This window comes from Lissotriton helveticus, chromosome 4_1, assembly GCF_964261635.1.
Source record: "Lissotriton helveticus chromosome 4_1, aLisHel1.1, whole genome shotgun sequence".
NCBI lineage: Eukaryota > Metazoa > Chordata > Amphibia > Caudata > Salamandridae > Lissotriton > Lissotriton helveticus.
Genome location: NC_136063.1, coordinates 1407146915 through 1407169179, shown reverse-complemented (window position 1 = coordinate 1407169179; position 22265 = coordinate 1407146915). Strand labels below are relative to the sequence as shown.

The window sequence follows — 22265 nt, the reverse complement described above, 5'->3', positions numbered from 1 at the left end:
GCCAAAAGGCAGCTCAAAAACATTTTATGATAAATTCCCATACTTCTCAGGGTTTAACACAACTGATCCAGAAACGTTTTATTTTAAAATGTCAAATAAGACAGGAATGAAAACAATGTTGACAAATACTAAATTGATTTATTCTGAAAAATTTTATGACAAAATGTTTACATTTGGTTTTGAATTTTGGAGAAACAAAAACCATCTGGGGTTCAAAAGACTGGCAGGTACAAGGTCTAGAAGCATTATTTAGAGCCTGCATGATCCCAGAACAGATAATATTCCTGAATGACACCATTCAGCAAACAACCTGCCTTGGTTTAGCCAAGATAAAAGATTTAAATAAACCGTCTATTCCGAAGCCCATACCTGATAGTAATAGCACTACAGATGCGGAGATAGACGCACAAGTTACTACTTGTGTAACGATATATCTGTAAGAGACATTAGTTAGTATTAGATTCCTTACCTTAGAATATCCCCAGGCGTCAGACTGGATCCGGAAACTTTTGCGTAGCAGTACACTTGCGCGTCGGGAGGCGTCGTCTGCGGCTCCGCGTCAGTCGTCGGCGTCGTGGGCGCCGTGATGACGTCGTCGGAGTACTTAGACGCCGCCTCCGCATGCTGACGTCAGTTCTTAGACACAGCTTTTCCGCGCCAGAAACGCAGAGCCATGTTAAAAACCAACACTGGTGCCATTGAAACTAGGGCCCTGAAGGGGATAACCCTAACCCTAGATATTGGTTCGCAGAACGGGGAGGATGGGTGGGTCGGTAAGGAATCTAATACTAACTAATGTCTCTTACAGATATATCGTTACACAAGTAGTAACTTGTGCATCTGAAAGAGACACGTTAGTATTAGATTCCTTACCTTAGAATAGATACCCCAGCAATACCAACCCCGGTGGTGGGTCTGCGAACCAATAATCACACCAGAAAGTCCTGGAGGACGGAACGGCCAAAGAAGCCATCCCTCCGGACTTGGCTGTCCAGGCAGTAGTGTCTTGCAAACGTGTGCAGCGATGCCCACGTAGCTGCCTGACAGATGTCTTGTACGGGCACACCCCTGCCCAGGGCAGTGGTAGTCGCCGTGGCTCGGGTAGAATGAGCCCGCAATCCAGCAGGGGGCTCCTTCCTAGCCAAGGAGTAGCATGCCTGGATACACAAGATGATCCACCGGGAGATGGTCCTCTTGTGCGCCGCTTTCCCCTTCTTAGCGCCCACGTAACCAACAAAGAGTTGGTCATCCACCCGGAACTGGCGTGTGCGATCCAGATAAAACGAGAGCGCACGTTTTGGGTCCAGACGATGGAGCCGCTCTTCCTCTTTAGAGGGATGCGGTGGCGGAAAGAAGGTAGGCAAGGTGATAGACTGCCCAATGTGGAAGGCCGTGACAACCTTGGGCAGGAAAGATGGTTTGGTACGAAGCACCACTTTGTCCGGATGGACAGAAAGGAAAGGTGGAGTACAAGAAAGAGCCTGGAGCTCACTCACTCTCCTGGCAGAGGTGATGGCAACCAGGAAAGCAGTCTTCAAAGTCAGAAGGCGAAGAGGGCAATTGTGAAGTGGCTCAAAGGGAGCGCACATCAGAAAAGTCAGAACCAGGTTCAAGTCCCACTGAGGCATCACAAACGGAACAGGAGGAAAAGTGTGAGTGATGCCCTTAAGAAATCTGTTTACAATAGGGGACTTGAACAAAGAAGGCTGATCAGGTAGCCTGAGAAAGGCTGAAAGGGCAGAAAGGTAGCCCTTGATAGTGCCCAGAGCAGAGCCCTGCTGGGCAAGAGAAAGAAGGAAGAGAAGAACCTCTGAAAGAGGGGCAGCAACAGGATCCACAGCCTTTGCTGTGCACCATGCCACAAATCTGTTCCACCTGCAGGCGTATACCGACTTTGTGGAAGGACGCCTGGCTGCCAGAATGACGTTACAGACTTCAGGAGGCAAGTCAAATGGCCTCAACTGTCGCCGCTCAATCTCCAAGCATGGAGGTGGAGACTGGACAGGTTCGGGTGGAGGACCGTCCCCTGCTGCTGCGACAGAAGGTCCTCCTGAAGAGGCAGACGAACCGGGGGATCGACCGACATACTGAGTAGCTCGGGATACCAGTACCTTCGAGCCCAGTCCGGAGCCACAAGGATGACTTGGGCCCGGTCGCGCCTGATCTTCTTCAGCACTCTGGGCAGAAGTGGTATAGGCGTACAACAGACCGCAACTCCACTCGCAACGAAAAGCGTCTCCGAGCGAGTGCCGCCTTGGAAATTCCAACGCGCAGAACTGATGACATTGCGCGTTCTCTTCGGTGGCGAATAGATCTAACCAAGGCTCTCCCCATTGCTGAAAGAGGCCTTGCGCCACGTCCGAGTTCAGACGCCATTCATGATCCATCATGCACCGGCGGCTGAGTTCGTCCGCCCTGGCGTTCAGAGAACCTGCCAGGTGTTGAACCACCAGAGTCACGCCCTGATGTTCCAGCCATTGCCAAAGGCGCAGAGCCTCCTGGCAAAGGGTCCAAGGCCCCACCCCGCCCTGTTTGTTGCAGTACCACATGGCGGTGGTGTTGTCCGTGAACACCTGCACTACACTCCCCCGGACAGAGGGGAGGAATGCCTTCAGTGCTAGACGAATCGCCCGAAGCTCCAACATGTTGATGTGGAGTCGAGTCTCCGCCGGAGACCAGAGGCCTCTGATCTCCGCCTCTCCCATGTGGCCTCCCCAGCCCTGGAGGGACGCGTCCATCACAACTACGTGCTCCGGTTGGGGAAGGGAGAGGGATCTGCCGCAGACCCAATCGCGGTCCGTGAGCCACAACTGCAACTGTCTCGCAGTGCCCTCCGAGATCAGGACATGGTCGGATAGGTTGCCTTGATGCTGGGCCCACTGAAACTTCAGGTCCCACTGCAGAGCCCGCATCCGCCACCTGGCGTGATGCACCAGTAGGATGCAGGAGGCCATCAGCCCCAGAAGCCGCACCGTCAACCTGACCGAAACCCGGGATAACGGCTGAAAGATGGGAATCAGAGCCTGAATATCCCGGACCCGCTGCTCGGGTGTATAAACCCGAAACTGCGCCGAGTCTAGAACCGCTCCGATGAAGAGGAGCTTCTGAGAGGGGCACAGGTGTGACTTTGGCACATTGATCGAGAACCCCAGCTGATGCAGGAGGTCTGCCGTAGTCTGGAAGTGGCTGACGACTGTCTGGGGCGAGCCCGCCTTCAACAGCCAGTCGTCGAGGTAGGGGAAGACTGAAACCCCCAACCTGCGCAGATGAGCTGCGACCACCGCCATCACCTTTGTGAACACCCGTGGGGCGCTGGTAAGGCCGAAGGGGAGCACGGTAAACTGAAAGTGCTCGTGGCCAACCGTGAACCGCAGGACGGGGATGTGGAAATAAGCGTCCTGCAAGTCCAACGCTACCATCCAGTCTCCTGGATCCAGGGCAGCTAAGACCTGAGCCAGTGTCAGCATCTTGAACTTCTCCTTCCGGAGGAAGCTGTTGACGTTCCGTAGGTCCAAGATAGGGCGTAGGCCCCCTTTGCCCTTCTTGGGTACCAGGAAGTAGTGGGAGTAGCAACCACACCCTACTTCTGGCCCAGGAACGCGCTCGATGGCCCCTTTGGCCAAGAGGGCCGTAACTTCCTCCTGCAGAAGTCGCAAGTGATCCCCCGATACGCGGTGGTTCTGCGGTGGCATGGCTGGAGGAGTCGCCTCGAAGGGGAGGGAGTAGCCCCTTCGGGCGATCTGCAGCACCCACCTGTCCGAAGTGACAGTGCGCCAGTGGAGGTGGTGATGGCGAACCCTGCCCCCCACTGGCGTCACATGGGCCTGAAAGCACGGACTAGGAGGGGTTTGAGGCGGATGCTGCGGGGGAAGGTGTGGACTGACCTCGCCGTTGACCCCTACCGCCTGGACGGCGGTTCCCACGGCCGCCACCGCGTTGGGTATTGCCCTGCGGAGCGTGGCTGGCGGCGCGTGTGGGCGCACCCCTTCCGTGGCCACGAAAGGAGTGAAAGGCAGCCGATTGCTGGCGCTGGCCCGAGAGGCCCAAGGACTTGGCAGTGGCCCTTGAGTCCTTAAAGCGCTCAAGCGCATGGTCTGCCTTGTCGCCAAAGAGGCGACGGCCATCGAACGGCATGTCCATGAGTGTGCTCTGGACATCAGCCGAGAAGTTGGCGGGCCTCAGCCAGGCGTGGCGTCTGACCGCCACCGTCGTTGCCATCGCTCTACCCAGCGAGTCGGTGGTATCCAGCCCACACCTGATGGAATACTTGGCTGCATCCCGGCCCTCCACAAGGGCTTGGCCGAGTTTGGCCCGTACCTCCAATGGACACTCTGGCAGCACTTCCGCGACCTTATCCCACACAGAGTGGGTGTAACGTCCCAAGAGGCAGGCGGTGTTGGAAGACCGCAGGCCTAGACTAAGGGATGAGAAGATCTTCTTCCCATACTGGTCATACCTCTTGGATTCCCTGTCGGGCGGGGCCGACGGGAATGCGGTCTGGGAATTGGAGGCCTGGATGACCAGGCTCTCGGGGGTAGGGTGGGAGGACAGGAAACATGGGTCGCCCGGGGCTGGGCGGTGGCGTCTGGCCACGTTCCTATCTACGGGCGAACCCGTAGCGGGCTTGGACCAAGTGCCCAGAAGAACGTCGGTCAAGGCCTCATTAAAGGGCAGCAGAGGCTCGGCCGAACTTGACTGCGGTTTAAGGACCTCAGTGAGGAGGTTAGTCCTCACGGCCGCGACGGGGAGCGCAAGGCCCAATGCCTTGGCAGCCCTCATCAGCACCACACTATAGGTTGCCCCCTCCTCCGAAGCCACGGTAGGAGGGGAGACAAAACCAGTGTCTGGAGAGGTGTCCAGGCCACTGGCCTCCCCAAGGTCTCCTGTCCAGTCCTCTTGAGACTGACACTCTCTGGTCAGAGGGTCCTCAGACCCCTCCCAGTCCTCTTCATCACCCATCTCCTGAAACTCAGGGTTCTCAACCAATGGGGCCTGTTCATAAAAGTGAAATTCACCAAACGACGTCTGGAGGGGCGCCCATCGGGGCCGTCCTGGCGCCTGAACAGAAACGAAGGTAGAACCGGGGACGGCGCCGCCCGAGGACGGCGCCGGAGGCGACACCTGCGGGTCCGACGCCGGGGAGGTCGTAAGATCCACCGGCGACGAACCAGATCCCGAAGGAGGTCCAGCGGAGTCCTGCGGCGCCGGGCCCGAAGGCAATGGCGGCGCCGGGACAACTGAACCCCCCGGCGCCGGGCCCGAAGGCGCCGGCGGTGTCGGGATAGAGGGGACCTGCGGCGCCGGGCCCGAAGGCGTCGGCGGCGTCGGGGCCGAAGCACCAGACGGCGTCGGGGCCGGAGCCGCCGACCCGCTAGGCCCCGACGGGTCCGCTGGGCCCGAAGGCGCCGCGGAGCCCGTCGGAGGAGAGAGTTTCCTCATGGCCATGAGGAAGCGCTCGATCTCCTCCTGCGTCTCGTTCAGCCCAGGGACCGGAGGGTGTGGAGCTGCACGCAGCGCCCGCGGCTCCGACGGAGCCGCGTGGGTGGTGTCACCCGAACCCCCAGCCGCATCGTGCGAGCGTCGGGGGGAGTCCGAGGAGCGATGATGCCGCTTGGACTTCTTGTGCCTCTTACCGGACGACGGCTTCGACCCGGAGGAGTGCGGCCTACCCTCGGAACTGTGGTGGCTCCGAGCCCGCGACCTGTCTCTCGACCTCCCATGGGATCGGGACCTCTCACGGCGCGGGACCGACTGCCGGAGTTCGAGTCGCCTGCGGGACCGCTCCCGCCTGGCTTTCGAAGAGAGGGCCCGGCAGTCGGAGCAGGCCTTGTCGTCGTGGTCGACGCCCAGATAAGAGAAACAGACGCGGTGAGGATCCGTGACCGACATCAGGCAGTCGCAATCGTCACAGTGCTTGAAACCGGGCATCCCTACGGCACCGTTCGGAGTCGAGAGACTCGAAATACAATCAAAAAGTTGATCAAAAAGTTAGTCAAAAATTGACTAGAGTTACTGCTTTTTCCAGATCTGTGCTTGCTGGCGCGGAAAAAAGAAGAACTGACGTCAGCACGCGGAGGCGGCGTCTAAGTACTCCGACGACGTCATCACGGCGCCCACGACGCCGCCGACGGACGCGGAGCCGCAGACGACGCCTACCGACGCGCAAGGGTACTGCTACGCAAAAGTTTCCGGATCCAGTCTGACGCCTGGGGATATTCTAAGGTAAGGAATCTAATACTAACGTGTCTCTTTCAGATGTATCCCATATTTTACACCAAAACAGAACAAATCCTGATTGGAAAAAATGGTTGATCTGGCCCACAGACACATTTAACTGTCAAGATAGATTCCTGAACAAAATACAGGGGTTCAAACAGACAAGGCCAGATCCAAGATATTCCCAGAGACAACATCCAGGGATAGTTACAATATACAGTGTAGGGAAACTATGCCTCGAATGGCTACACAAATCCACACTGGCTGAAATTAAGCAACACTTATCTTTACTTAAAGACGGTGCTGACTTGGGTGATTTCATACTGGGACCACGCAAACAGCGTCAAAAACGTTTCATATATGCCGGTATATACGCTGCTTACAACGAAGCTTGGAAAGTAACACAAATTGAAACTACAGAAAAAATACGAGCAATTGATCGTATAAATTTGGAAAAATCACTTTCTGTAGTGGACAATGGGTTAACGACTCTGTCCTCCAGAATATATTCACTGGACAGCATTGTATCATCTGCTATTGATATAATAGAGCAGGACTTACTAATGTTACAACATGGTCAGTCTCAATTGCGTTCTATTGTACAACTTGGCTGGACGTTGCAAAACCTGCGTTCAGGCTACGTGCCATGGCGTCTAATCAACATAACGTCATTATTTTCTATCTTTAACCTTACTGATAAACAAATCAGTTTGGCACAAAAAAGAGCAGACTATACGATTCTGAGCATTGAAAAACTCGAGAGATTACCATTGACAATGTCAGAGAGACCTGTCATTGAATGGATAATATACGTAACAATTACAATTCCGATAACAACTTTCCAGTTTAAGTATTGCCAAAAATATATACCAGCAGGATTGTATGAAAGGTTGGGTAAAGGATACATCAAGTCAACATGGAATTTACCTTATACACACAAATGTTATAGTGAAGGAAAAAAGGAGGTATTTCTTATTGGTAATAATTGTAAAAAATCACTAAGCGGTACACTTCTGTGTCAAGGTATTAACTTGCATGAAGCCTGCGAAGGTTCATCAAATAACCTTTCATGTCACCTGCATGGCACTCCTGCGACACAGATAGAGCCATTTTTCAGACAGCTTTCCAACGGCAGCTACGTTCTAATAAGTGACCACAGCTGTTGTGGCATGGTGCCAGGAAAAGCCTATCTCGTGAGCGTTACTTCCATGGTCACTTGCTGTATGCAAGTATTGTATCCAAACAGCAATCCAGACATAGAGGCGGCAATATGGCCTTCTTTGAATATCTCTTCTATTCGAATTCATACTTTAAGCAGAATGAAGTCTATTCTTTTACAGACAACTGTGCCTTTAACCTCGTCCAAAGAAACGTAGGCTCTGCAAGTTGCAAGGACAGAGGCAGAGATACATACACTATTATCAACAAATTGCCCCGTGCATTTCGTAGAAATGTTAGGTCAAATCTTAAACACGTCTGATACCAGTGGCATCGCACATGTATTTAAGACAATTTTTTCGGGACTGTTAGCACCCTTTGAAACAGTTCTGGGCATTTTTCCGAATTTTGTCCATTCCCTTTTCGGCAGGCCTGCCTCTTCTTTTGGGACTCGTAGCAGGAATTTTATTTTTGATCCTACTGCTCCGATATGGCAAGCCAAGCCACAGACAAAGCTCCAGCTACAATGGAAGAGACGATCCTAGCAATACGCTACAGAGACCGAATCACTAAAGTCATCGGATTAGCGCGGCTAAGAGATCCGAACACAACATGGTTTCTTTCATTCAGACTCATCTTGCAGAATTGCATCTTACCTGTGCTTCGATGTCTGGTATGAGGAGAAGAATGCGTGTTGGACGTCTGTCTTACACTACCATCAGCAGTACCAATGGATATCGATACTTTGCTAGGTCATGTAACGACTCATGCAATGTGTTGTCCCCAGCGGCTACCTATTCTGATGACGGCATTCGTTGAGACTTCACCACTACGAGTAGGTGGCGGTGAAGTACGAGAGGAAAGCAGCACCAAACAGGTACAACCTTCTGTGAGCATTGCTGATCCCAACATCGATGATAGCAATCATTCTCACATATGCAGAATTTCAACTTTTTCGAACTTGGTCGAACTTTCACCTGATGTTGTAGACCAATTTTTTGCAAGCCTGTCTGATATGATGTTCTCTCCTAACAACGAGAATAACTTTTAAAACAACGAGCACACACGTTCCCCAAACTCTGAATTCGGCCTTCAGTTTTTGATAAACAAAACTACTGAAAACATTTGGAACTATTTTTTCCCCTGAAAGCAAAATTATTTTCTTTTTCACTTTAAAAATATTTACCTTTTTACGGCACATGGTACTCCGCTTAAAGTAGAACTTTTCTTAGAGAACAGAGCTTCTATTTTTAGAGATACTAGAGACAATATTTTACCTCAACCTCTAGCACATGTACAGTATTGTATAAATATGTGATGAAATGGTCTCGACCTTCTCTTCTGTATACAGAGCCATTTCATGTGTAATTTTCGCAATTCATTCAGCTAATATTTATATATGCATTTCCTGAATGATAACACTGCTTGAAAAACGTACAGTATAAATACTCATTTTCGTGTATATACCATACACCATTTCAAATGCAATTTATGTATTTTGGGGTGGGTTGGAAAACACATGCATCGTTATATGTTTAGTATTGCTTAGTATTTAAGTAATGATGGACATTAATACGTGGAGTGTGTGTTGTGAATCTATCTAGGACCCTAATCAAGATATCCCCGATTCATGCCCTTATGTGGTTATAACAAAACATACCCTTATAAAGGCATAGGAATCATGTCCATATCTAGTCATAGCCCATGCAGTCCAAATACGGCAAGGCTACTCCCATAGACTCCTAGAAAGTACAACGCGTTCTTTAAACAAACCAAGCCTCCAGCAGCCTGGGAAATCCCCCTGCTTTTGTTTTGATTTGCACAAGAACTCCTGGAGTCCAGAAAGAACTGTTAGTTCTTAGTGACGTCTTATGTCCAACCTTACGTCAAACTCTGCACCTTTCAGGTATAAATATACCAACGGTTGCCTTAACCAAACACACGGTGGTTTGGAGCAGAGCGGCTATCTACTTGCCCGACGCCCACCCGATGCCAGTGCCGAAGGAAGTCGACCCTCCCATTTGATGCACTGAGAGACGCTGTCTTTTCTCCAGCCGACAAATTCCAGCTCCGGTGTTTCCAGTCACCCTTGCGGGTTGCTGGGAGATCGAGTCCTGAGAGAGAGATACAAGACCTCCTACATTCTATTACCAAGGTACGGAGCGGACTAAACCCTTAAGAGAATTCTTGATTCAGATTCTTGGCAAAAAACCTAACTTAACTTAAACTGCAACTTACTTACTCCTTCCCACGTATTAGGCTTAGGTCAGGTACACCGGGGTAGGCGTATCTTAGAAGCACCAGTTGAGTTCGTTAGTCAATGTTTTTATGTATGTATATATTTAATCCATTTTAAAGTATCATAGGGCTAAGAAACCATATCAATGCTTTTACCGTATTATTTCATAATACTCCTTTTACTGTACGCACTTTACTTTATGATAAGTATTGCAACTGTGGCAATTCATTTCTCTTGCATGAGAAAGAAGACTGCTCAATAAATAACACCTTTTATTGAAAACGCCTGTCTCAATTTCTCTGCACCCCTGGTGAAATTAAGCAGGCACGATTGACTGAGTAAAATAACTGTCTATTGTTTTCACACGACTCTAGAGATATACTCTTTATTCTGAGGGAGCAAAGTTGTCATGTTTATGCGGTTGTCAGAAACGAATCCCTTCTCGTCTATTCAGGAAAGTTAACCCCTTCCTGTTCACTCGAGAAAGTTTCTAGTGACCTCTGAGCTAGCTGGCAAAACTAATTAGGTCTAACATAGTCAGTAGAGACCTAGATGACCTCAGTCCTACGTCTACACTGCTATTTATGTTATTCCAATGCGCAGAGCCTATTGGGAATATAGGAACTACACTACAGAGGTAGGTCTCCTCAAAAGGAGCACTCTGAAAAGAGGTATAGCCTTAGAAATAGGGATAATTTAAGAAAACCGGATAAATCAAGATACTGAGACACAATCCTCTCGTACCTTTCAGACTTCTTCACAGAAATCCGAAAGTAGAGGACGATCAGAACACAAAGAAGAACGCGTGAAGTTCAAAGACGAGCAACACGTTAAAACAAGCATTTACAATGCAATGGTCTCGGCAGCATTAAAGGTAGAGTTATTGGCATTGCTCATTACATTTCTTTAAATCATAAATAAATGGCATGGTCATTTGATGGGACAAACCTACTAGGAAACTTTGTTAGATAGTGAGGTAGTGAAAGAGAGCGTGTTAGTGACTTAGTGTATTTGAGAGTGATGTAGTGGTGGTGTCCTCCCACTGCTGAGAAGTGCTTGTAAACTTCCAGTGACAGTAATGAATCTCTGCTGAAAAGTGCTGGTACCCTCCCACTGATAGTAATGAATGCCCTCTGAGAAGTGCATGTAGCTTTTTCTCTTGCACTGACACCAGTCCTCTACACACTTCCGAAGCCGCAGGTAGACGCACTTCTAGCATCTTTACATCTCCCACATTTTAAGCCTAGGAGGTAGCGCTGCCCTTTTATGGCGCCGCCAGCACAAGCCTGAGGACGCTGCAAACAGATCCTTGCTGAACTGTCGATGCACAGTGACCCAAAGCCACTGCATGCCCCTTGCCCCTGGTTCATGCACTTCAATCATCTTTACATCTCACACGGTGCAAACTTGCGAGGTGGGGGTGCAATTATTATAGCGCTTCCATTTCTCACCACCGGTCCAAGTGCGCTGCAGGCAGTCATGCTCCTCGAAGACCAGTTGGAGCTGTGCATTCACACACTACGACACACACGCAGGTTTGGCGCTGTAAAGTGCGTGCCAGCTGCAACACACCGAACCCTATGCACCCAGACACTATCGGCGCTCGTCTTCTGAGCCAGGGCACCCTCACAGAAGTTTACACCCGAGGGCGCTACAGAGAGTTACCCACTCTCACGTGCCCCCTGGTACTAGTATGCTGTGACATGGAGTGATTTTAAACCCCCAGCCCTGGTTACCTCTGCCACAGCGCTTAGAGAGCCTGGTTACTGTGAAAGTGCTTCACAAATGCTATATCTTCCTTCCAATTTAACTCAAACCCACTTCAGTCAGGGCTACACATTTGGAGTGCTGTTATTTGCAAATGGAGGGGTTTACTTTCTCATTTAAGTCAAGGCAGCTTTGTACACCCGGAAAGATCGGGCCAATATTCTCGACTTGTACGTGTCATTTACTTTTAAAGGGGGTTACAAGGCATGGCGCAGTTCTGCGACGGACGTGCTTCTCCCATAAAGTGCAGAGGCACAATCCCCGGCCTGCTGTGGTTTATCTCCCCTATAACTATATGCTTGAGCTGGAGACGGCTACAGCCTCCCCCTGCCGGCTTCCCCTCCTCTCTTGGGCCGCCCGCGCCTCTGCCTAGCCCTACTTTCCGGCACTCACCGTCTCCACTGCCTGCTGCAGCAAGGCACTCAGGCGGCTGAACATGGCTCTATGCTCCCCCGAGGCCTCCCCGGTGCCCGGCAGGACGCTCACCCGAGCGGCTCACTCTCCCTACCCAGCCTCGGCTACTTCCTCTTCCCGTGCGACTTCGGCCCGCCCTCCCTAGCCCGCCCCCTGGAGATTTGGGGTGAGAGACGGCCAAGGACGGGGAACGGCTGTGCACCGGAGGGACAGGGGCGAAGGAGACCGAGCGAGCGCGGCGGAGACGAGAGCCCGCACTCAGAGACAGCCTGTGAGTGTGAGCGCTACGGCAAAGAGCAGAGCGAAGTGACAGCAGTAACCAGATATGAAAGGCCTGTAATTGTGAGAGACCGACACACGGGGAAAGAAAGGACCGTAATTACGGAAACCAAAGACGTGGCTTCCTATCGGAGATAGGGTGACCAGATTCTCAAAACAACCTACTTGCTTTTCCAATGGAGATGCCAATGCGGGAAGTCAGGCAAACTCGCCTGTGACGGGGGCGGGGCTGCATACGTGACCGGAAGAGAAGGCGGAGTGAAAGCGTCTCGCGACGCCAGAAGGAGAGCGGAGTCCCTCAGAATTGATCTGGTAAGTTACAAAGGGCTGGGGGGGCTCGGTTCCCTCGTTGTGTGTGTGCCTGTGTGTGTATGCATGTGTGTGACGGCGGGGGAGAGGGGGGGTGTGTGTGACGGAGAGGGGGGGTGCACTCGTGTGTGTGTGCGCGCGTGTGTGTATGTCTGCGGAGGGGGGGTGGGTGTCTCTGTATGTATGTGCGTGGGCGCTTGTGTGTGTGTGTGTATGTGCATGCGTGTGTGCTTCCCAGGAGACAGCGCCTGGCCGCAGCGCTCGTTCGCGTGCGCGTGTCAGTTTGAAATCGCCTCCAAGGTGATGCGCGCGGCCAGGATTGTCTCCTGGGAAGCTCACACGCCGACAAAAGAGCTTCGGCGGAGACGCGCTTCCGCGCGTTCAGCCGAGCCCTAAAAAAATAAGAAAACTCAATTCCCCAAAAAGAAGGTAGAAAGTATTAAAATCAGACATGCCAAAGATCTTGAGGACAACTCAAGAACGGGGAGTGGGCCCAGACAATGCTGGACAGCACAGCAGAGATCACCATAGCTCGCAGGATCCTGAAAGATCCTCTGGAGACAGTGGATCTGAATGAATACATTCAGGTTGAAACTGCCGACACCAGGGTTAGTGTACCCCATAAGTTATACGAAGTGACACTCTGGATAGAGGGGTATATAACTAGGAAAATAAAAGCGCTCTTTTGGGAAAAACTATCTAAGGGCTATATGACATCCTTTTGGCTGAACAAGACGGACCACCTGAATTTGTCAGGAAGTGCCCACATGGCGAAGAAATCCATTATGCCAGCCTTCTCTAATCATATTCCTATTCATAAAAAATACACCTATGCCAGAAAATGGGCAGTGGGCCAGGCACCAGCATTATATAAAAATCATGTGGGATGGGATGAGGACTCTCCTCACAATAAAATCAAGTTAAAAAAATCAACCTACTTCTCAGAGGCAGTATCTGGTAAAGCAGGAAGCTAAAAAACAAGTCAGGGAGATCTTAGATCAACTTGAATACCAGGGGGTGATTGAAACATGCACCTCATCCATGAACAATCCTTTGTTTCCTGTCTCCAAACCAGACACTACATATCGTCTAGTTTTGGATTACAGACATTTAAACTCTTGTTGCAAAACTTTTGCAGTACAAAATACACACAGTGCAGCACTGATGAATAACATCGTGTCTTTATCGGCACATACGCAATCGGCACGCTACATTCTGACCAGGGTCCTGCGTTTAGCTCTAGGGCTTACAAGGAGGCCAGGGCCAGCTTGGGCATTGCATTGCGATTTTCGAGTCCATTCCATCCTGAGGGAAATTCGGTTGTGGAGAGAAAAAAAGTGACATAAAGCAATCTATAACACCTAGGGTATTAGGTTCTGGTGATGGGTGGGTCAAACATCTAATAAGTGTCCTACGTAGTCTTAATAACCTGCCAAGAAGTTCTCTGGGCCGAATCACTCCATATGAAATCCTTTTTGGTATTAGAATGTTGGTTGAAGACCGCAATCGTCATACTTCAGTGGTGGAACAAAAACCCTATGATATCAAAAATCGTTTGGCTGTTTTACAGGACTTAAATGAAACAAGAAGAAGTCTAAGCAACACAAGCGAAAAGCCAACGACCACTGAAGAAAAACCACCTGTCCCAGCAAGACCTGTCTGGATTCCAAAGATTGGTGATCTGGTCAGAGAAAAAATAGCAGATAAGAAGGAATTTGGGCCTTCTTACAGAAAACCAGTACCTGTACTAGCAGTCCACGGATCAAGAACAGTGTTACTGCCACCCCTTGCTGGAAGAAAGAACGGGTCTGAGTCAATTGACCTGGTAAAACCACATCATGTGGCCGATAATAAGTAATAGGCCCAGTGGACTCGCAAGATGTAGCAGACGTCCAAATCTTGCTACTATCCAAGAGGATCAAACTGAAAGACTCATCACCGTTGAAGATTCTGCAGTGAGAAAAGGACTATGCAATAAAGCCATGGAACTCGTGCCTCTTGAAACGCAAATTACAGATCGTCAAGAAACTCCTGTCTACAATGAAGTAGCATCTGACTATACAAACATGTCAAGGAAACAAGCAGCTCCAGTGATTTCAAATAATCCGGATGCGATACCAACAATTGACAGAACTGCCTCTGGCTATTTCATCAACTTCAATACCTTTTCTGAGGATCCCAGTGAACCTGAAACAGCGCAAACAAACAAAACTTTCAAGGAACATTTAACGGAACTTGGTCAAGAGCTTGGAAAAACATATCTGGTTTCACCATGGGTTGAATTTTGGATTGGGTTAGGTGTCTTTTATATCCTGCTATGGCTCATTCTGGTTTTAAGTTTGGGAAAGCTGATAGATGGAAAATACAGTAAAATGGACACAGCAAGTAAGATCAACTTGCTCCTGAAACCACACAAATCATCTCATCGTGAACAACGAGACCGGTCATCAGTGAACATCGCAGCAATTCCTCTACCTGGTGGAATAGCATGGGGATACAACTGATTATGACATTTATGGCCCTGTCGAGCTGCTGAAGATTCCACACCAATTTAAGGTTTCCTTGAATGATTTTGTTTCACCTAGTACATTTTCTGATGATTGGGACTTTGAAACTGTTAATAACATGATGGCAGACTCCGAAATGTCAGCAAAATTGGCAAAACATGAATACTTAGAAGGTTCATCAAATTATGAAGAAATTTGTTTTAATCATTTTGGTCATCATTATTTGCATAAATCTGCAAATCTTAGAAATGTTTTTACTTATAATCAATAGGAACATTGTCCAACGCCACCAAAAGGTAGCTCTAAAACATTCTATAGAAAATTTCCATATTTTACAGGCTTTAATGTCACAAACGCAGAAAGCTTTTACTTCAAAAATGTTAATAAGACAGGCATGAAAAGTATGTGGACAAATACTAAACACATTTATTCTGCGGCCTTTTATGCTCAATTGTCCACATTAGGCTTTGACTTTTGGAAAGACAACATTGAGACGAAAACTGTTTGGGGCACAAAAGACTGGCAGGTACAAGGTTTAGAAGCATTGTTCAGAGCCTGCATCATCCCAGAACAAATACTGTTCTTAAATGAAACTGTTCAACAGACATCTTGTCTTGGCATTGCTAAGATAAAAGATTTAAACACAGTCCATACCTAAGCTCACACCTGATAGGAATAGAACTACAGATGAGGAGGTAGACGTAAATTATATTTTACAACAAAACAGAACAAATCCTGAATGCAAAAAGTGGTTAATCTGGCCCACAGACACGAATAACTGTCAAGATAGATTCCTGAACAAGACACAAGGGTTTACAGTAATTAGGCCAGATCCAAGATATATCCAGAGACAACATTCAGGGATAGTAACAACTTACAGTGTAGGAAAACTGTGCCTTGAATGGCTACAAAAATCTACACTTCAAGATATAAAACAACACTTGTCTTTACTTAAAGATGGCGTTGATTTGCGAGAATTCTTACTTGGTCCCCGCAAACCATGTCATAAACGTTTCATATGCGCCGGTATATACGGTGCTTACAATGAAGCATGGAAAGTCACGCAAATGGAAACAGCTGAAAGAATACGAGAAATTGATTGTATTAATTTAGAGAAAGCACTCTCTGTAGTTGACAATGGGTTAACAACTCTGTCGTCCAGAATTTACTCTTTGGACAGCATTGTATCCTCTGCCATAGACATAATGGAACAGGACTTGCTAATGTTACAACATGGCCAGTCTCAATTACGTTCTATAATGCCGTTAGGCTGGACGTTGCAAAACCTTCATTCTGGCTATGTGCCTTGGCGTCTAATCAACACTACGTCATTGTTTACTGTATTTAACCTTACAGATAAACAAATCTCTTTGGCACAGAGGGGAGCAGACTATTCGGTGCTGAGCATAGAAAAACTGGAGAGATTACCATTGACCGTTTCTGAGAAACTATCAGTTGAACGGATAATACATGGTACTATCACAATACCAGTGACGATTTTCCAGTTTCAGTATTGCTTAAAACATACACCAGCAGGCCTGTATGAAAGGTTGGGTAAAGAATACATTAAATCGACTTGGGATTTACCATACACACACAAATGTTGGTGTGGGGGAAAGGAGGTATTTCTGAGTGGTAAAAATTGTAAACACTCACTAAGCGGTACACTGTTGTGTCAAGGTATTAATTTAGACGGAGCCTGTGAGGGTTCTTCCAATAACCTTTCTTGCCACCTGCAGGGTTCGCCACAGCAGTGATAGATCCAATTTTCAGGCAGCTTTCCAATGGAAGCTACATAATGCTGAATGATCACAGCTGTTGTGGCATAATGCCAGGGACAGCATATCTCGTAAGTGTGTCAGCCAGGGTCACTTGTTGTATGCAAGTATTGTTTCCTAAAACTAAGAAAGACGGGGAGTCGCCGCTATGGCCTTTATTGAACATCTCTTCTATACGAATTGATACTTTAAGCAGAATGAAAGCCATTCTTTTACAATAAACTGTGCCGCTGACCTCGTCCAGAGAGACGTATGATCTGCAAGTTGCAAGGACTTCTGCAGAGATACATGCATTATTATCAACAAACTGCCCAGTACATTTTGCAGAAATGTTAGGTCGTTTCTTAAACATGTCTGATACCAGTGGTATTGTACATGTATTTAAGGTGATTGTTTCGGGACTGTTAGCACCCTTTGAAGCAGTCCTGGCATTTTTCCTAACTTCGTAAACTCGGTGTTTGGCGGCCTGCCCCTCATCTTGGGACTCGTAGCAGGGATTCTATTTTTGTTCCTTCTGCTCCGATATGGCAAGTCCAGTCACCAATAATACCCAGATTACCATGGAAAATGCTCTTCTGGCGATGCAGTATCGTGAACGTGTTGAGACTGTTCTTGTTATGCACCAAAATAGTATGCTCTAAAATACAACTGAAAACACCTTTTCCACTAGACACAAATCTTCCTCTCTATGTAACAGTAGATATATTTCTTGAAACACTGGTATATGGAAAGAATGCTGCTCGAATTTAAGTGGTTAAAAGATGACCCAAAAACCTATTGGAGTTCGGTTTCTAGCCTAAAACAGGGTTGTTATGGCAGACTGCCCATTGCTTGTTGCATAGTTCGAGAATAGAGCCCTGGCAAGATCAGCATGCATATGCACACATGCACTAAAAAAACATACGTTGACATATAGCGAAGTATTTCAGAAAAGGCACAAGGAGACAAACTAACCTGACCAGGGTCGTTGTACCACAGTTCATCATGAAGCCGATCAGGATGTGCTTTTTTCCGTTTAATTTCTCCGACCACGTCAAGAGTCTCAGAATCGGAAGAGGTAGTAGACAAGAAATCGTCTGAATCACTGCTACTCTCTAACAAAACAAAAACAAAATTTGAAATCAAACTTGGAAAAACTTGCCACAAGAGTGGTCTTACTTTCCAATTCCGGACACGAGCACTGCTAACTATTCAATTATTTACACACAAATCAACATCCATATTAGTTGCTGATCCCCAATTATCCAACGCTGTATGTTGCCTGGTGTGATGCATCCCTACTATAGGTGTTCATCATTTGCTATATTCACACCCCACAAAAAGTCACCCTCAATAGATAACTCATGGACAACTGTAAAATAAGGCTGTGGGCATGAAAAACGTATGAAAAATGGAAAGTTCAAAAAACTGTAAACTGCAGTTCACCTGATTGAATTGAGAGGATTGTAAAACTCGATTATTTTTCATCAACAAAAAGATTTGTAGGGAAAGACTGTAGAGATCAAGTGGTGGAAGACTACAGGTTTCTCCACATGACCATTTCCGACTCTCGCATCCAACAATCACACTAGATCATCACGCAAACTGGTTAACAAGCCAAAAGTCCTATTAATTAGTGGCCAATTTATAATTCAACATAAATTTTCAAAGCAGAGGCACTCTGGCAGTTGAGAGGCATAGGGATGGACACAACTGACCATTCTCAAGAAAAGGGGGTGGGAGCCTTTAGGACCAGGGGGGGGGGCATGCCCTCTAATTCAACTTCCAAATAGAACAATCACTTGGAAATCTGGATATAGAAGTTGCACATCTTTATTGTAAGAGACAATTTCAAGGGCATCTAGGCATCATTAAATCTGAAAGGGAAGCCATTTTGTTACCACAACCCCTACAGAGAGAGCCCTCTTTTTAGAGCATAAACAAAGGTCTTTAAAACAAGACAATAGTGATACTCACCTATTACTTCATCAGCTGGCTTTGGTGGTTCCCATTTTGGCATGCCTGCTTTGGCCTGTTCTTGCCTCTGTAATAATTCTTTGTCAAACCGTTCATATAAATCTCTCAGCTTACTTGTTCCAACAACGGTGGACTCGAGCTGTGGATAGAGTGAAAGCAAATGTTTGTGTAACAGCACCAAAGGGTCTACGACTAAATCCCTAGGACTATGCTACAGAATGACCTACCTACAACATTTTATACTTTATTTTAGTAATTTGATTTACTACTTTTACATCAATGCAAAGTCCTAAGATTAGACCGCTTTATGTTATATTAATAATGCAACAGTAAACTGTTTTGCAGTTTAGTCACTTTCTTTCAAAATGCAACGGAATTTATCACAGAATAAACACGTATGTCTGTGAAGGAGGCTTGTGAAAAGCCAGCTTCAGTGCATGCATTTGCAGAGCCCTGAGACATTTTGCAATTCAGACATGCTCCTTTTCGAACAGCAACAAATCCTATTGCTAGTCAATGCAACATGTTGCCCACTTATGGCTATATGAACTAATGCTGCAAGGCAGCTGTGCATTGTGGCCTTGCTATAGCACCAAACCTGCATGGTACTTGTAGCATCTTCCCCAGTCCGAGTACTTGCCAAAGACTACGCCACACATGGAGTTTAGTATAACACCCCTTTATTTTTCTGTGTGTAACCGCAAACTCAACATTCTAAACCTGCGTTCACTTGACTACACTCTGATCTACAAGGGTTCCGTCATTACAAACTCACACATAGCTACACCTCCCCTCTGTTAAAAAAAGTACTTTTTTTTTACAAATGTATGTACACACACGCATAGCTCTTCAATGAGTCTTTGTGACGCTTTGATCACACATCATGACTGTCTTCGGAAACAGGAGACAGGCAGTAGCAATGTCCATGACCGGCGTTGGTGATGTAGGAACAGCAGCAGTCAGGGGGCCTTCACTTTTCCTTTCAGAACCAGTCTCTACATTGAAATCAGTGCCTGAAGAGCGATGATTCACATGTCGGAAATGCGAGGAATCTTGTGTAACAGACTCCCCAGGACATTGGGCAGATACCATGTGTCCTTCTCTGGTCAACATGAAATGGTTCAGAATCAAAGGAGCATCAGACTTTCGTTTTCTTTGCTGACAAGCAAGCACCCGATCTTCTCTAGTGAACGTAACCTCTTTTGCATGTCGACGCTTCTCTGCATAGGCCTTCGTTTCCCTTTTACAAATCCAAATCTTTCGTGCTGGTTACTTCCTCAGTATTTTATCTTCTGTTAGTCCATTGAGGTAACTTGGTCGTCATGGATTTCCTGAACATCAAGACATCAAGGTTGCACAGCTTTCACCTGTGGTTGAGCGAGGGGTTGAATGCTAATCTCGAAGAGTCGAATTTAAAAAGGGTATAAGGTCAAGCTTTTTCAAGTACAGCACGCTGGACAGCTTCCTTAAGAGTACTCATGAAATGGTCAACAAGACATTGGCCTGTGGCCAAAGAGGTGTGCACTTCTGATGCTTCACATTAAGGTGGCTGAGAACGTTTTTGATTCTCGACTGTTGGAAGGTGGGCCAGTTGTCAGACTTTAAGATTGTAGGAACACTACATATCGCGAAGATGCCATCTAATCTCTCGATAACTTTCTAGAGTGATAGATGAGAGATCTTCTATTAATGGAAAACTGTAGCATTCATCAATAATCACCGTCAGGTTAGGTCCGTTGTCAAGAGGACGGAAGAAGTCTACAGCAATTCTTTACCGTGCATGCATTGACAACTCTGACAAGTTTAAGGTGTGCTGAGTGGGTTTATAGGACAGGCAGTTGCATAAATGACAGGCCATCAATTCTCTGTCTGTATCAAGGACAAGGAAGACACTACTCACACGAAACCAGGGTAATTGCTATGTAACAGGGAACAGCGGTTCCTGTGGACTGTGTGTGTATTATTATAGTAATTGTAACGCTCAATGGCATGTAGTCATGGGAATGGAATATCAGAGAAAGAGTCAAAATCATATGCACCATAAATTTCCAAAAGTACTTTTACTAAGCCTTTACTCTTTACGTCAATCAGACAGACAGTGTGCTCAGTGTCCCAAGTAAACCCAGAACCTAAAAAGGGAAGTGACAGTTGGTGATGTATACAAATGAAGGTTTCAAGTTAGACACAACGACCACAGGTAAGTATACTTAATGAGTTACAGTCCTCTAGTACAATCAAAAAGGCAGAAAGAGTGGTTCTTTTGTAATACATGTCGATGGAGTTTCAACCCCAAGGGCAATAACGGGGTCTCATCAGGACCAAACAATGAGGAACACATGAAAGAGTAACATTGTCTTGCTCGCCCTTGCTCCGGCCATCTGACTTCAGCAGCCGCGTCCAGTGGATCCAGAATGCACCTCCACTACTGGTATGATTGTAACATTCGTTAAGCCTCCAAGAGGAGGCTTTGTCTGTGGACACGCTTGCAGTGTATATATACCGCTGCTGTTTTTTTTAAAAACTACTCTGAGAGATGTATATATTTTTTTAAACGGGCATTGATCACCATTGCGGCTAGAATTCACCCAAACTTAATCTATTGTGCAGTGGTTACCGCCTTGAATTTCCATTAATAAGGCTGACGATCACCGCGGCCATAGAAGGTACTATTTGCTGTCAAACTCGGAATATAATCATACTCTTAACTCACAACCACAGCGGTTTTCACCACTGCCCAGTACATCAAGGAATCAGTCTATATATATCATACTGCCTTTACACACGGCAGAAGGGCACACACTGTTCTAAATTATTAGTTGCATTGCAGCTTCGCTGTGACAAACACCAGAGAATTCTAGCCACCTCCCCAGTGGAGTATTTGTCCACTAAGTTTCACTATTTTCACCTCTTATAATACATATAGGCCGATAAATGTCCCACTGGTGAATTATCACCAACATTCTGCTTCTCTTTATAATTGGGGTTTCTACACACCAGAGAGTTTGAAGGTGTCCTTTTATACAGATAATCATTGGATAATTCAAAGATCCATATAACATTCTATCAAGCAGTTGCAATACCGTTTGCATGGAATAACACCTCCCCAAAGGGTTAGTAATGGCATTTCCTACAATTCATTAATAGCAGCAGCACATCACTTGAGCCTCCACTATAGCCTGTAATGACTCTTTTCCTCCGTTTTTTTAGATGGACTATTGACACATTCATTGTGTATGAACAGTTGTATCGCACTCCATACCCCTGCATGATAGGACTGTCTGTCTACCTGTCTCCCTCCCATTGGAGTGAGTTACCATATAGGATATCATTACAGTTGTATACATCATTCATCTATATGGCAGTATACTCAAAAGTTTCATCTCTTTTCTCCCCTTCACTGACAGTGCCCGGCTGGGCCCTTATGCCAGTAACACTTGTCTTTCCTACACTTGGCTTGAGCTACACAATTTTTTGGTGTGCACCTCTCAGACTGGCAGTACATTATTCTCATTCCAGGTAATACGCCTGTCTGGCATTTTATCCGACAAGGAAAAAAAAACAAGTTACTATCCTTGTTACTCTATTTCTGGTGTTGCGCATTGTTTTGTCCTGATGAGCCTTTTTCATTGTGCTAGAGGACTG

The 22265-nt window shown here is 47.1% G+C and overlaps 1 protein-coding gene across 2 annotated transcripts in view; it reads right to left on the bottom strand.

The window, feature by feature from the left end:
• Positions 1–22265, bottom strand: part of DROSHA (drosha ribonuclease III) — a 669472-nt gene that overhangs the window by 416687 nt on the left and 230520 nt on the right. For both annotated transcript variants that reach the window (XM_078687959.1, XM_078687960.1), the window contains exons 5-6: positions 18624–18762; positions 17622–17761 (exon numbers count right to left, since the gene is read on the bottom strand). In XM_078687959.1, the coding sequence (XP_078544085.1) occupies positions 17622–17761; positions 18624–18762 (279 nt within the window). The remainder of the gene's footprint in view (positions 1–17621; positions 17762–18623; positions 18763–22265) is intronic.